The sequence below is a fragment of the Erigeron canadensis genome, chromosome 9, assembly GCF_010389155.1.
Source record: "Erigeron canadensis isolate Cc75 chromosome 9, C_canadensis_v1, whole genome shotgun sequence".
NCBI classification, from domain to species: domain Eukaryota; kingdom Viridiplantae; phylum Streptophyta; class Magnoliopsida; order Asterales; family Asteraceae; genus Erigeron; species Erigeron canadensis.
This window is the reverse complement of record NC_057769.1, coordinates 28,374,754-28,391,655: the sequence shown is the minus strand read 5'-3', so window position 1 is coordinate 28,391,655 and position 16,902 is coordinate 28,374,754. Positions and strand designations below refer to the sequence as shown.

General features: G+C 34.3%; 2 protein-coding genes across 2 annotated transcripts; one reads left to right on the top strand and one right to left on the bottom strand.

The window, feature by feature from the left end:
• Positions 1 to 2,358: 2,358 nt before the first annotated feature.
• Positions 2,359 to 4,703, top strand: LOC122583481 (serine/threonine-protein kinase CTR1-like; the record flags this gene model as incomplete). The annotated part of the gene is made up of 6 exons (XM_043755880.1): positions 2,359 to 2,409; positions 2,834 to 2,986; positions 3,246 to 3,409; positions 3,488 to 3,635; positions 4,209 to 4,331; positions 4,596 to 4,703. Coding segments are annotated over 6 exons (747 nt in total), but the record flags the coding sequence as incomplete, so codon positions are not given.
• Positions 4,704 to 4,884: 181 nt separating this feature from the next.
• LOC122580960 (purple acid phosphatase 23) lies at positions 4,885 to 11,612 on the bottom strand. The gene is made up of 9 exons (XM_043753107.1): positions 11,240 to 11,612; positions 10,051 to 10,242; positions 8,641 to 8,977; positions 7,431 to 7,648; positions 7,160 to 7,350; positions 6,228 to 6,509; positions 5,712 to 5,837; positions 5,585 to 5,639; positions 4,885 to 5,086 (listed from the first exon to the last, which is right to left on the bottom strand). The coding sequence occupies exons 1-9, from the start codon at positions 11,517 to 11,519 to the stop codon at positions 4,929 to 4,931; spliced, it is 1,839 nt and encodes a 612-aa protein (XP_043609042.1). The 5' UTR covers positions 11,520 to 11,612; the 3' UTR covers positions 4,885 to 4,928.
• Between the last annotated feature and the right edge of the window lie 5,290 nt (positions 11,613 to 16,902).

Here is a 16,902-nt window from a genome sequence, read left to right as displayed (position 1 = left end):
CTATTGCTAGATACTATTGAAGATTCTCCTCTAGAATATCCTCAAGACCATGTTGCATTGTCAAGAGGTCCATCAGGAAATGTGTCTGATCAACGCCGAATGAGAGAAAGGCAATATTTTAATCTGAAGCAGCAGCTTGTTTTTGAAAATCCTGAAAATGATACTGATTATTCGGGCTTTTGGTCTGACAAAAAGCAACCAGAAGAAGAGGTAAAATATGCATATTCTGATGCAATAAGCAGATGTCAGCATAAAGACTGTGATTCCCGGGGATTATATACATATGAAACACATAATGATCGGTATAATTATAATCAAGTTTATGTATCACGAGTCCCACATGGTTCTCTTTCCGGTAAAATAAAATTTTTATGTAGTTTTGGTGGAAAAATATTGCCCAGGCCAAGTGACGGGAAATTAAGATACGTTGGAGGAGAGACACGGATTATATCTATCAAGAAAAATCTTACTTATCAAGATTTTATGAACAAAACTTCTGCCATTTTTAACCAGTCTCATATAATTAAGTACCAGCTTCCTGATGAGGATCTTGATGCACTAATATCCGTATGTTCGGACGAGGATTTGCATCATATGATAGAGGAATACCATGAACTAGAAAAAGGGTCTCAAAGATTAAGAATCTTTCTGATTACTTTAAATGATCCTGAGAGCCCGTGTTCTAGTGATTCGATATCACTTCAGCCGAGTGATAAAAGCTATGAATACGTGGTTGCTGTTAATGGTTTGACAGGTTCTCGTATTCAGAAAAACTATAGCAAGGAGGATCTTCTGGGAAGTACTACGGAATCTACTTCAACTCAGGTGATTCAGAATCCGGTTGATATAATGACATCATATTTGCAAGCTCCCTCACATGTTCCTGTTGAGCTTAATGATCCATTGAATCCACAATTGATGGTGTATAACGATAGAGGGGACCAACCGACATACGATAACTTTCATCAACTTGATGTCACTGGCTATCGTGCCAACCAACCTTACCAGATATATGAAGCGCATTCTTCTGATTCTGACCCATTTAGGGATAATGTTTCTTCTCTTTTACCTTTGACTACTGACTCTGCAATTCAGTCCAAAAATATTGGGACCTCCGGAGATAATTCTGGTAAGTTTTATGAAGCCAATATCTCATTTAGTTCTCATTTGGGTTATGTATTATCTTTAACGGGTTAAAGGAAACAGACTGAAAGTCACCCATTTCAATGTATAAAACATCCTAACCCATTTCAATCAAACAACTTGATTATCAATGAGAAAATAGTATATAGCGTAATAATCTTTGTTGTAAAATCTGAAGTTTGCAGACAAAGTTATCTTGGGTCGACCCAGCCCCTTTGATCTGTCACCCGACCCATCCATTGTGCCACTTATACTTTTCATAAGTTAATAACTAATGTCTTAACTTACTTGCTATGCTTATTTTAAAAGCAGATTACAATCCTCTACTACAAGAAGTTATTCCATCTTTGATGCCACCTCTTGTTTTTCTGCATGAACAAGAGATGATGGAGATAAGTCAAACACCCGAAAGTAACAATTATCCAAATTCTGACTTTAGCGCTAATACAAACTGGATGGCAAAAAATAGTAATGAGATCTTTAATTTATCTTCTGGATGGCAACGTGATACATCATCAGAAAGAGGAAGAGCAGACGTGTATGCTGAAAGTAGTGTTCTTTTATCTACATCTACCGAAAAAGACTGCATTTTAAATGAGAATGGCCCATACATTACAAGCCCGTCCATTTCTGGTGCTACTAGCCGTGATGTTTCAAATGTCGGCAACATAAGTTCATCACTAATATTAGATGATAATAGGGCAGGGTTTCCTGTTACTGTTGAAGATGTAACCAATAATCGGCCTTCTAATATCCCATCATCAGAGGCAGTTAAGCCATATATTGAAGATGAACATGGCGTTAAAGTTTTAACCCCTAGAGACACAGAAAATGTGATTGTTGCTCAACCTAAAATCAAGGTAACCTGTGCGAATTGCATAAAAAAGAAATCAAATTTGTATTCTAGGAAACCAACTTTTTTAGGCCACAGAAAACCATCAAAGTTTTTAAATAATCTATTGATGGACCTGGTCACCAGGACAAGTTACTGGGGCACGGTGTTGATGTGTTTCTAATTTTGACTATGTTGATTATTTTTTGATGTGGGACGTAGAAACCAGTTGACTCAAGATTACCCTTGATTAAAAGTATAGAAATACTAATGGTTTTCTTTAGAATAAAAAGAGTTGCTTACTTTTTAATGCAATTTTAATGCAATTTTGCTTTCACCCTTTCCAGGATGTTGAAAAGGAAAAGGGAGTGAAAGCTAAACGCAATAGTGGTGGGACAGTAGCTGAAACTGAAGCAGGGATGTGTGGTTTGCAGGTAGCAACATTTTACCTCTAAAGATTACAGTGGGTGCCATCTTACCTCTCTTTTACAGAATTTAAGGGTGGCAAAGTGGGGATGTCGGGTGGGTTGAGTAAAGGTTTCCAGTATAAACGACCCGGTTGGGTTGGGTCGGGTTGACCTGCAAACATTTTTGTACAGTTTTTGTAAATAATGAATGCACTACTCAAGTTAATAAAAGACTATTAGTAACAACCATCTAAATAGACTTTTAGCGACTTTCACATCATTTGACACATCCCCCTTTCAGCTAATCTTTTGATATTATCAGTTTGAGACAAAACACAACCCAAATGGACCAATTTACTTATAAATGAGTCAGTTATTTGACCCATACAATTTGTCCTTCTAAGGACCAAAGCTTTTAGCTTTCTTTTAACCAATGGTTCTATATATGCAGATCATACGAAACAGTGATCTTGAAGAACTTCGTGAACTAGGATCCGGTACATTTGGAACTGTTTATCATGGCAAGTGGAGGGGAACGGATGTTGCTATAAAGAGGATCAAAAAGAGCTGTTTTTCAGGGAAAAAGTCAGAGCAAGAACGATTGGTAAGTCATTGGCGCAACAGGATATACAGTAGTGTAAAAATTGATCATGCCTTTTTCCATAATAATAACTTAGCCAATTCGATCAACTTTCTATTTCAAGTAATCAACCTCTTACCTCTGTTGCTAAAATGTCTCAAACTTTTCGTAAAAGACCATGTTGACTGTACTTACGTGGCATTAGATAGGTTACCTGCACTCATGTCAACTTTTGAGTTATAATTTAATGGTTCATCTACAACCATAATCTCAATTTTGATAGACTAAAGATTTTTGGAGAGAAGCTCAAATCCTATCAAGACTTCACCATCCAAATGTGGTGGCGTTATATGGTGTGGTACCAGATGGACCCGGGGGGACATTATCTACAGTAACGGAATATATGGCTAATGGGTCACTTAGACATGTTTTATTGACGCAAGATAGGTTGGTAATCAGTTGATCAACTTATCATTCACTTATGACTCACTCGTAAGATGGTAGACATAAGAAAATATCTTGCAGATCACTTGACCGAAGAAAGAGACTCATAATTATGCAAGATGCTGCAATCGGCATGGAGTACCTGCATTTGAAAAACATCGTTCATTTTGATCTAAAATGTGAAAACTTGCTCGTCAATTTGGGAGATCCTCAACGACCTGTATGTAAGGTAAGGAAGCAAATTCTATGCTAAATCTAACTAGAAAAACATAGGTTCATCTTTGAAGAGAAGAGATGGAAATTCCGATCCCTCAGTTTAAAAATGGGTCGGTTAACGCTGTGTCAGCCTCAAGTGGGTCAAATCAAGAAATTAGCTAAAAGGGAATACGTCAAACAGGTCGAAAGTAGCCCAAGTATAATTTAGTGAATACAGCCTTGTAAACGCTTTATTATAAGACTAGAAATCATGGGAAAACGAAATATGCTGTTAGCATTATCCAAACATGGATGCTGTCAGGGGGGAAGGTTGATAACAGGAGAAAATGGGTTGGCTTAACAGGTCGGTTTAGCTTGGGTTGGCCCGTCAACATGTTTTGTATTTTTCTAATATAAAAGAATGATTTCTTCTCGAAAAAGTCTGAATATGTATGTAGTTATTCTGATTTTGTCTGCTGTGTGACTTTACCCCTTCTTGGTATGTGCTTATAAATTCTCCCTACTCACCATGTATCATTATTTTTTGCAGGATAAAAATTATAAAGCATTTTATTAATACACATTTTTGTCTTCTTTGATATTTCAGGTTGGTGACTTTGGTTTATCAAGAATTAAACGCAACACATGTGTGTCGGGTGGTGTACGGGGAACACTTCCCTGGATGGCTCCAGAGCTCCTTAATGGAAGTAGTGCTAGAGTTTCTGAGAAAGTAAGTGTTAGATACTCATATATCAGTGTACCCTATCTGTCACTTCAGTTTTCACTTTTCTAGAGTTCATAGATTTGGTTTTCTAAGATATAGAATTTTTGGGAGACAGTTTGAAAACCTAACTGAACCAATTTCTAGATGAAAATCTAATTCAGTTTCCGGGTTGGAAAGTAAGCAAAACAAAGACCATAATCCGAATGCGAAGTTGAATTTTATACCTGCATTGTAATTGTTTCTTCTTTATCTGCTTTTCGGGTCTACCAGGTTGATGTATTTTCATTTGGCATTGCAATGTGGGAAATCTTGACTGGAGAGGAGCCATATGCAGACATGCATTGTGGTGCCATCATAGGTAAGCTCTCACATTGTTGAAGAATACTAATCATTTATGTGAAGATGAGTCAAGTTCAGTACATTGTATGGCTAAAGATTCTAAATGGGTAAAAGGTAAAAAAAAAAAATAAACTGAAAGTTAGTTGGAAGAAAACATGTCAGAACGGTTTAAAACTTGTGCAAAGTAGGCAAGTGTTCAAACTTCCTAAATTGCGGGGTTTTTTCCCAAGTTAACATCCTTATCTCCTAGACACGAATACATGATCAGTCATTTTTAACCATGGTTACTACGTCTCTGAACCTATTTCTGTATGAAGGTGGAATCATGAGTAATACACTACGGCCCCCCGTGCCTGAACGTTGTGATCGTGGATGGAAAGCGCTGATGGAAGAATGCTGGTCATATGATCCAGCAGACAGACCTTCATTCACCGAAATAACAAACAAGTTTCAAATCATGTCAAAGAGACAGAATCAGGCAAAAAGATGAAATGCAAGTTAAAAAAGATTTGTGTATAGAAAGAACAGTAACAGTAACAACTACATCAACGGATAGGTGTCAGTGCAGTTTGTGATGCCAATAGTATGTGTTTTATAAGGCACACAATTTTGTAGTTGAAACGGGTTGATATCGTCTAACAAATGTCATGTGTATATATATGTATATATCTTTGTAAGAGTTACAAAATGAAACGGGAAAATAATAAATATCCTTCTCTTCCATTGAGCAAAGATGTGACTCGAATTCATGACCTTCTAATTACAATATAATAATTTCTAAGACTGTAAAAATACAATAAATGCAAGTTATGACACACAATGGGCTCTAAGTACCCCACTCAGAATTTTTTTATATAGTGCTTATACAAGATGAAGCCATGTAAAGGTAATGAAAAAGACCAAAAAACAAGAACACAAACCATGTAACTTGAGAATTCCAAATCCGGTTGCACCTGATGGCCTCCTTTGATTGTACTGCTAGATCAAGTTAAAACATCATTCAAGTGTTTTCCAAGGTTTATGAACAGGAACAAGGTTCACGATTACCTGGTGTGGAGAAACCATACACAGTTCCGGTTGGCGTACAATGTAGATCTGATCACCAGTACTGTTTTCCTTGTACATATCCTGATTTCTATGCCATGTCCATAGTGCATATGTAGAATTCACAACCTGCAAAAATCGTTTACATTATTGGATTGTACCCCTTGTATCCCATAAGTCATGTTTATGAAAGATGATTTGTATTGGAGAGGGGAGAAATGGCTAAATCTGTCGAGTTGGACAGCAAGCCTAAAAGGGAAATTTTGTACGAGCCAAGAAGGTTCAGGTTGGTTGATGGCCCGAAACACTTTTTTCTCAAAACTTTTAAAGTTTTTATATAAATAGTAACAGTGTGTCTAATATCAAATTATAATAGAAAAAGTTAGATTACCTTTATGAAAATCTAAGTATTTGAATAAAGCATAAACCAACCCATTTTACCCATTTCCTTTTTACCTATCTTTTTTGATCTGGTTTAGGAATTTAAACATAGGTTTATCTTGCTTTTCCATTTCTCACCTCAAGAATGCCATGTCCAAAGCTGCTTTCTCTATAAGCACTCCATTCGGGTTGTTTATCCCAGCAAAACTTGCCCTTTGCAGGACCAGATGTAAAATTTGTATGACATACACCTCCAAATTCGGGTACATTGTCACTAGCCGAAGGACACTTTCCTGGTTCATCTGCATGATCCACATCAATTTTCTCAATATTACCACCATCTCCAATGGTGATATACACGGGCCCACAAGGGTCCAAACTGTAGTTGTACACTCTATTCATCCGCTCATAAGCATGAACCTGAAAGACAAAGATTGCAACACCTCACATCATCACTATGATAACAAGACTGATTTTCTTTAAGCAGGGTTTATACTTAATGCTCGGATAAAAAAATTCTCAAATGCAAGAAAAAACTAAATATATAAAAAAAATACAAATGGGTTTGTAAAATTGTAATGGTGGCAGTTTTGACCCATTTACTTATGAGGGGATCAATTTGGGTTATTATATATCGCTAAACAGCAGAATGAGCAAGAAGTGGCTTAAAAGGAAACAGGTCGAACAAGTTGAAAGTTATTGGACAATAATTTTATTGCAGCAGCCCCCTAAATCATTTTATTAAATACTTAAAAAGTATTGGGGTGAACAGATGAGGTTTTCCTTGCTCGAATTACCCAGGAAGGCAAGTCTTTTGTCTCAAATGTACACGGCTTAAACTGGTTATCCTCGTGGCAACCTTTCCTTGGCCACCGCCAAGATGTTACCTTGTGAGATTGTACCTCAGACCTCTTGGTGGTGGTTGAAAAGCTTAAAATTATTTAGGAAAAAAGTTTTCTAGGACAAGCCAAACCAAAAATTACCCACTTTTCAGCCAAACTTGTTTCGACTTGTTACCCAACCTGCCGGATCCATCATATTAGCCACCTCTAGTTTATATGAAAACTTACATGGCCAGAGAATACAATGTCAACATGGTACTGATACAAAAGCTCTTCCATTTCTATTCTCATACACTCGAATTCCTGATAATGTGATGCATAGCTATTATACCAAGGGGAATGCCACGCGGCTACTAACCAAGGTGTCACACTTCGGTTTAGTTGACTTAGGTCACTTTGAAGCCAAGAATACTGCGCACCTGAAACAATCATATATGATTATATGCTTATCGAATACTAGCATTAATCGATTGCATGAAAGGCTAGTAATATAATTTACCAGTTCTATTGTAGTCAATATATGCTCCTAACATGATGAAATGTACACCTCCCGCACCAAATGAGTAGTAAAAATTGCTGTTTGAGCCTGACTCGTTGGAGGGGACAGCAAACCTCTTTAGATATGATTCAAAAGTGACGCCAGAAACTTGTGGCTCGATCTCATGGTTACCTTCAATGACCATCATGGGAACTCTAGAAATCAACGGCTCCATGAACCTGGACTTCAGAATTTAAACACGAAAGTTTGTCAAACTATCTTAATCATAGCTTCTCTGCGACTCTGCCTTTGACTGGACTGGGTATTTTTGTTGTTATCATATCTTGATAGTATCTTGTAGACTCTAATGGTCAGATGCTATTAATCAAAAGTGTATATTCAACTCAGAATTTATAAATGGGTCTATTCAAGTTATGTTTTGTTTTGAACAGGTCAAATTGCTTAAAAGTTGTCCAAAGTTTATTTGCACGGCAAATAACCGCCTTTTGCAAAAACCTCATAAACGGCTTTTTACACAGAAAATTATTTTAATTGTAGTAGTAATTAGTTTCTGGGGATGGTAATTAATGATCAGCATGGCTTTGCAAAAAAAGAGACGTAATTAGTAATGAAATATTAGAAATTGGATATGGAAATATGTATATTCATGGGTCTACCAAAATTGTTTTGACTCATCAACGTTTACCCATTAGACCTGAACCTATTTTTGGCCAACCGACTTGCCCTGTCATTTTTCCACCTATTTGAACACATTCAGATTACTAGAACAATCTTCAAGTACTTGAGCAAGCTTAACAATCAATTAAAAAATTCCCACAATGCAGGGCCTAGTGGTGGCATTTTCAACTCATTTATAATATAAATATAAAAAAGGTCAGTTCGAGCTGTGATTTTTTTTATAACAGGTCAAACAAGTCCTTAGAAAAAGTAGCTATCAAGGAAACAGGTCAAAGTTGCCTAAACTGTACTTATTATATGCTTAAACCTCTTAAACCGTTTTATATTCAAAATCTGAGATTATACGCATACTGATACTACATTAAAATATGAGATTTGTAAAGTTTAAATAAAGGGTAAAAAGAAATGTGTGCAGGCCAACCCAGCAATTCCAACCCTGAACTTAAAGGTGAACCATTTTGACCAATTACCGAACCCACATGACCCAACCATGTTGCAACCTCTAAGAACCCTATTTGAGGTAAGAATTTACCTTCCCCATCCATCCCAACGTGGTTGATATGTTTCACGAATGGGAGCATCCGGGAACGCACAAGAGAAGCAAGATGCACCTTCGCCACCAGTTGTAAGGTATTGATTGGCGTAACTTAGGTCTCCAACCATTAAAACGAGAGATGGATCATTTTCAATTAAATGATCAATTGTGTTTGTTGTATTTGATGTGAGGCCAAGGTCCCCAACAACTGCAATTCTACGAGGGTATGTGTTCGGGCTGGGCAACGGTAACATTTCAAAAAAATGCTCGTTGCTCATAGCTGGAATAGAACTGTCTCCACATTTGTAGTAATAATTTGAACCTGGTTTGAGACCTACATAAGATAAATTCAGTACATGTATATCATCCTCATTTGATCACTTTGTGGGTCCCCTCTTTGTTTATTATGATAGGCCTACAAAATACTTATTTAGGAGTAAAATCAGGAATTTGTTTCGAATTAAGGGAGTGCTTAAGTGTGCGTCTAAACTGAGTATTGAATCTTGATTGTTTGAATGAAGTGATTATCATAAACATAGTCCATATTAAGTTTTAATTAAACAATTAGTGTAAATTACAATTTGACAAAATGAGTGGGTTGGGCAATAATCAAACAAGTTTAATAGATGTGGCGGGTCAATGGGCAACACTTTTTTTTTTATCTATTAAAACTTTCATAAGTTATTAACATATTATTATGATTGAAAACACTATTTTTCATATAATGGTCCAAAATTTTCGAGTAAAAAACTTAAGGATGTTCCTAACATATGATTAACCCATATTCTCATGGATCCTATCAATTATTTTCCTTTCTAGCAAAGTTCTTTTTTTAAAACTAAATTGACACTTAAACCACTAATCCACCCAATTTCACGTAGAAGGATTGAATTCACTCCTAGTTCGAACACGTCTCCTAAGACCCCCCGAAAAGCGGACATATATTTATCCCAGATTTTAAGCAACTGATTATGCTTAATACCATTCTCAATTCACAATATTCGTAATAAAATACTAAAAACCTTGCAAAAAAGATGTTGATAACAGACAATGTTGACCGGTCCACAGGCCCTACCCTAAGGACAATGGAAGGCAATGATGAGCTTATGATCCACACCAGCTAAGTGGCTCATTTAAGGAGTGTGTCAGCCAAACCAATATTGTGAAACGTGACCAAATTAGCATACTCAGTTACGTTTCTAGTGACTAATTCCAAAGTTGTAGCCTATGGAGATTGCATTTGACGGGTTTCCACTAGAGATTCCATGCATGATGCATCCAACCACTAACCCTCGGGGTTGTACAATCCTACAACTCTAGGCGTTTAGTTGTAATACTCCTGCAACTACCGATACCAATAACACCAATTTAAAACTATGGCTAGAGATTAAGCTGGTGAATTCTTACCATCAATCTTGACATGATGAATGATCCCGGAAGTATAATTATCAAGTCCTTCAAACGGATACAACTGACTATAAATCATTGAAACCCCATTTCGTTTTTTCGAATAATTTCCACTTTCTTCACCATACCACACCTCACTACCAACACTGGATGGATCAAGTGGTGTCACATTCTTCCCAATCTGTGCATCCCCTTTCAAATTTTAAATAACATAGAAGAAAAATAGTTAATTATCTATATCTAATGCTATATTATAAAGCAAATAAAGTTTCAACTTCCAACTTTCAATTTCAACAATGTATGCTTTAATAATGCATGATGTACCATACATCAATGCTTACAATTTTCTCTCTCCTCTATAAATCATTTTATTCCTCTAATTCTTTCAGAATCTTTTATCTCAAAAACCGTACATCAATAAACTATAAAAATTATATGAGTGTTTTTAAAATTTCATGCTCTTTCATTAAAGATGTTATTCGATATACTTTCAACGAATTTTTAAATACGAGGGCGCAGCCCGCACGCCAAAGGCATTTGGCTATGACACTCTATGACCTATCACCCTCACCATCTCACCGCCGCAACGCGCGGGTACTTGCTCTTGTATACAATAACAACCTACTTTTCACTTTTTAATTTTATTTAATATTATTATCCAACTTTAAACTATGTGCCTTCTTTTTTTACTTTAGTAACTGTTTGTAATCAGGTAACCAATTGATTTTAGACACTTGTCCTTGGCTAATATATATATTTTTTTATATAATCGGTTACCCGGTTACAAACTGCTACAATGGGACAACTTTTAAATATTATTGGTCCCTTGCCAATGGCTCATGTCCAAACAAGTGAGAGGGTAAATCGTGTGACACTGTGATTAAAGAACCACACAACAGGATTTGACCCTATCTCCGCTTTTATGCTGAATGGCTGTCATAGCAAGGACATTCGGGTCAAATAAGAATATACATTCACGTACAACATTTTTATGCACGTAAACAGGTAAACGGATAAGGTTTCCCCAGTTCAATTACGCGGAAATAATGAGTCTTTTTGATTAAGATGTACACGTCTATCCAGGAAATCCACTCACTAATAATCCAATAAAAAATACAATGTCTAAACTGAAAATCCTAAAGTCAAATACATTTAAAAAAACAGAGCAAAATAATAAATAAAAATATACCAGTAATCCAAGAAACCCACATTGAATCAACAGAAGAAATTGCCAAAGCAATTTGTTCAGGAAAATACAAAGTCACATTCTTTTTTAATCTTGGATGACTCATTGGCAAATCATCACTGCCCAAACGAAGAGATGGGTCGAATTTTCGGGTTACCGGGTCAAATGGGCCATCCAATGTAGTGGGTATTTTTATATGAGCTAAACTACTTGCCATTATCACCGTCATTGTTATTATTATCGTAATTGTTGTGGAAATGAAGGCATTTGCATGAGCTTCCATAGTTGAAGGATTGTGTTTTTAAAGATTAAGTTATTGAATAAAGTGTATTTAATTAGTAGTTTACTTTGATCAGAAAAAAAGATTTAAAAATAGGAATATCCGAATATAGTTTAGTATAAAAAAAGAATATAATAAAGCATATTCAATGGTTACTTATGGTTGACATGTCATTTTTGGGCTTAGGTTTCAGTGGAATGGCCAAATTTCATCCAATATTTTTGTTTCACTCTTTCATTTCGTTTTGGGTATATGAAAAAAGAGTTGATAAAAAGTTTTTCATCATTACATTACAACTGTAGTATTTATTTGTATAGCTTGTTATAATAATTATACATTTGGTTAAGTATCTGAGAGAATAAGTATATACTTTTTCTATTGTATAAATGCAATTTTCATTTGGTTTATTGTATGTAATTAATCCGTTAAATTGAACGATTAATGTAAAATTATAATGTTGATCAATCAAAAACTTGAACGTGACCACTCATATGGTGTGCCACGTATACACTTTTACATTAATTGTTCAATTTAATAGGTTAGGTACATACAATGAGCTAAATTAGGGATGACCAAGATTACCGAAATTCGGTACCAATAGGGATTCGGTATCAGTATCGGTTCTCGAGATTTGATAAAATCGGTTTCGGTACCAATCAGTTCGGTACGGGGAAACCGAATTTAAATACTGAATGGTATGGAGGGTTTTTTTGCTGCAAGTTTTCGTGCAAGAACTCATTACACATAAGATTGGTGGCCCATAATAGATAATACTTAGTCAAAAGTTACTAACACTGATAAAAATACAAACCGTAAAAAGGCTAAGAAGTTGCTGCAAAACACAAAAGTATCGCAAGATCAAAATCAACCGAATGTATTTTCCATGGCAGCTTTAACTTAAACATCCCCCATGAAATCATAACATAAAAATTCAACACGCTTTCCCTCGTGAAAGTGGGGTCACATGAAGTGTATAGCAGAGCTTACGAGTTATGCTATGAGATACAAGTATCAAAAAACAGTATCACATATTTACGTCCAATTAAAACTAGCTCAACTTTGCAATGACATTTGTATTATTAATCTTCACCAATTTTATGTCAATTAGTGCTGAATGTGAAATTTGGTGAACAAAGAGTGCTGCCTTACTTTTTGTATATATAAAGAAAGAAAACCACTTTGTCTGCTTATATATATATAGTAAAGGTGTAATGCTCTAAGAATTCGGTGCTAAATGGGTATGGAACCGAAAATCCGGTATCGAATCCGGTACCAGTTTAGTAGATTCAGTGCGGTATTGGGATTTGATTTTTGGTATTTTCGGTTTCGGTATTTATTGGTTTCGATACGGTTTGGTACCAGTATCATACCGAAACCATCCCTAAACTAAATGAAATTACATTTACACAATAGAAATAGTGTAAAAGTTACTTATAACCGTTAGATACTAAACCCTTATATATTATTATGACATTTTTAGCAAAAAAGTAGCTCGACATAAATAAAGGTTTTGAAAGAAATACATATGCGGATATGAAGTTTTTACAGTCCAGTCTCAGTAAGAAATAGTTTATGGTGAAAATAAATTAACGATGGAAAATTACTCATATATTTTTTTTAACTGGTTACCAACAAAGCATGCATGTTAGCTCTTTAGATTTATACATACATGGTTGTTCAGAATAAGTATTGGTCTCATTCGCATTAATTCTTTAGAGGTAAAAAACATTTTTAGAATTAGATTGTCAACTCAAAGAGATTGTTAGATATATTACTCGTGATACATTGTGTTTCACAACAACTTTTGACTTGTTTATTATAAATATATTAAACTTTAAAAGTGATATCTTGTGTTTTATTACTTAATTTAAACTTGCTCATGTCAAAATTAACTAGAACTTTATCTGAAAAGTCTTACAGATAATACTTTAAGTTTCAACTAACCTATTATCATTTTAGAGGACTAGAGGTTACTCATGATCAACATATAGTAGCATGAAGCTACTAATTATACTAAGAATTAAAACAGACAAAAATATTCATTTATTAATAATAGAAATGAACATACTTTGTATACACATATATATAAATATATTGAACAGAATTGAAAAACCACATTTATACATCTTGAACTAATTTTTCACCTTCAACCAAATAGATATGGATTTGGGACATAAAAACAACATGTATGGTACCTTTTGACTCATGTCTCATGATGTTATATCAATGTTACATTAATTTTCACATTTCAATAAATTTATCATCATGTTATTAAGAACATTCATTGTTTAACTATATTTAATTTATGTGAAAGGAATGGGAATAAGTTAAGAAAAAAAAAAGGGCGTCCAGGTCTACACTAAATAATACTGTACTCAACTAAACAAGCTTTGGAATTGGGTATAGTGGTACTGGTAATCTGGTATACAAACTTGGTGTTAGGAACTTTATATGGACTAGAAAACATTTAAAAAGGCTAAAATAAGTAAATTTTATTGGGCTACCCCCACTTAATGGGTCATGCTGGATCCGCCCATACAACACCATATATTATTGCTAGATTATATGAAACTTAGATAAGCTTCAATGTAACTACGAAAATTAGGTCGTGAACAATGTTTGATATTTGATATGTAAACGCAATCTTGTAACCAATAATTTGTAAGTTCGACTGTTCCCATTTTTTTTTATTAATAAGAAAATGTATAGAGGTTTTTAAAATTGTATTTTTCCTAGTGCTACTTGAAAATTTAAACACCCATATAAGAGTTTGAGAAAATGTCACTAAATTGTAGTTAAAAGTCTTCATTATTTCATGGCATGTGTGCCACCTAACTTTGTAAGTCGTTTAAATTTTCAGGTTTAAACTCTCTTTAAATTTAAATTAAACGTTGTACACTTTTTATTAAAAAAAAGCTGCAATATATATCGCTCCTTATGGCGACATAACATGTCATTAATGTAAAGTGACGTTTTAATCATGTGAAACTAATGATGCGTCATATATGAGCCTCACGTCATAAGGTTTAAGTTGTGCTTGTCACACCAAAAGGCTTACGGGGGTGTTTGCCTATTAGTTAAAACGGGTTCAAATTCTTTATAAATAACATTTTAACTTTGGGAAATAATTATACTAATCCTTTTAACTAAACCTTCTAAAAATTTTCCTTACTAACATGTACCAAAATCAAAAGTTGGGATTAGGAAAGAGGTTTAGTTGGATACATATGTCATGATTTGAAGGTTTTAGGACGATATTTAGGAGGATTAATCATTTTTCTTTAAGTGACATAACCCAACTGATCGATAGCTAGTATTGTCTGTGAGAAGGAATATATGCTGAAAATCGAGTACCTCTTTAAAATATGAGATATTGAACCTTTAATAAACTAAATGTATGGGAAGCTAGTTGTGGAAAACAACTAAAAATGATTTTTAGGCTTGTGGCAAACCAAAGATTTGAAAAAAATGGTTGCATTACTCTTATTTGGTAAGTATCTGGTGAGTAATAAATTATAGCTATACCAAACAATATCATTATCAATATGGTTATGTCGATTACCTTAGGTAACCTAATCTTAAGACTAACTAATGAACATGTAATTCTACATACACCAGTCGAGAATATCTGAACAACCAATTGAGAATAAGCGTTTTTAGAAAACACCAGCCATATAATGGACCAGCCCAACACAACATAACACAACACTCTGGCCTGCTAGAGGTTTAGAAGTTGCGACTGATATTTAGGGGAAAAAATCCACTAACTTATCACTACAAAGAATCACTAACTTCATTTACTATAAACATACAATTATTTAATGTTAAAAACGCCTATTAAAAGGTTGATTAAAAATTATACATGATGATTGAGGTGGAAAAATAAAAGTTGAAATAACCAAATGATAACTTAAATAAAAGTTTAAAATAAATGATAATTTAGAGAAAGATTTGAACCATGTTGAGTTTGAAAATATATGTTGAGCTTAAATTAGAATCAACGACCAATGTGGCTTAAAAATTGAGACAATAAAAAGTTTAGTAAGTAGTCTTCAACACTAAAATGCAAATAATCTTAGTATCCACTTGAATCTAGATGATCTAAGCCAACTACAAGTCTATAACTTTGGTCACAAAATGTGAAGTCGCACATTTATCAAACTTTGAATCTTTTAAAACTGGTCGATTATATGTGAAAAGGATATTGAAAACCATAACTTAATAGTTATAGCACGAAATAGAAGAATGTTTTGAATGTTGTAACGTATTTTGCCAACATAGACGACCAAAAAATAACATTCTAGTTGAATTCGACTAGTTTGAGGCATACATTGATGGTATGGCATTCTTGAACCAGATTGATGGGTTTATATACATCTTGACAAAACACATCAAATCTCTTTTATACCAGTATCATTATATTAGTTTGTCTATTTAAAAGATCAAGGATAGAATAAGATCCATTTTACATTATATCTAAGGAATTTTTTGGTTCGGGCCGAAGAAGTAATGTCACTCAATCCTTATCAAATTGGCTGCATGCTGGAGAGATAAAAAAGATGCAGAGTAATTTATCAGCTTGGCTAGTGAAGCATGGACTAATTCATAGATATGTTAAAATATGAATCAGCTATCATTAAAAATTGTTTAATCGGTTTAACTATATATATATATATAATATCTATATGTATATCTATATTCCTTAATAAAATAAACTTCATCTTTCCCTCCTTAATTTTAAGAACCTGAAATGACACATTTACCCTCCATTTTAATACATTTTATTTGTATTTTATAGGCTGTGATTAAAATGCCCTTAAACAAATTTAACATCTATCGCGCGAGTATCATTCTTGTTTTTCACTAAATTATACACTTTTTTGATGATTGGTATATTAAATCCGAATTTCTCATACCGAAATAAGTTGAAACTTCCAACATGTATTTAAGAAGATTCATTCTCTTAATTCTCCCCTAATTGCTCAAACATAAGTCAATTTAGAACTCCAAATTCTATATTTCCACTAAAATATAGTAGAGAATATACATATTTTTTTTCTCATGGTTAACCCAACATTCACATGGGGGAATGATTGGATAAAATTCGTCAACTTAACGTATGTGTTATGGATGTTTCCTAATTGTAATCAATTAATTATTAATCAACGGCGACGATGGCATGTGAGCGCCAATCGCTCCGCAACAAAATAGTATGACATTCTTTCTAGATAAACAAATGATGAGTGTATACGTGATTAGTTGCCGGTAATTTAGGAGGAAAAATAGTGCTATGCTAGCTGCCTTTCTAAGCCACTTCATTCATGTGATATTCCCACAAGCCAATAAATAAATTTAAATACTATTTATTTATCTATACCCATAAAAT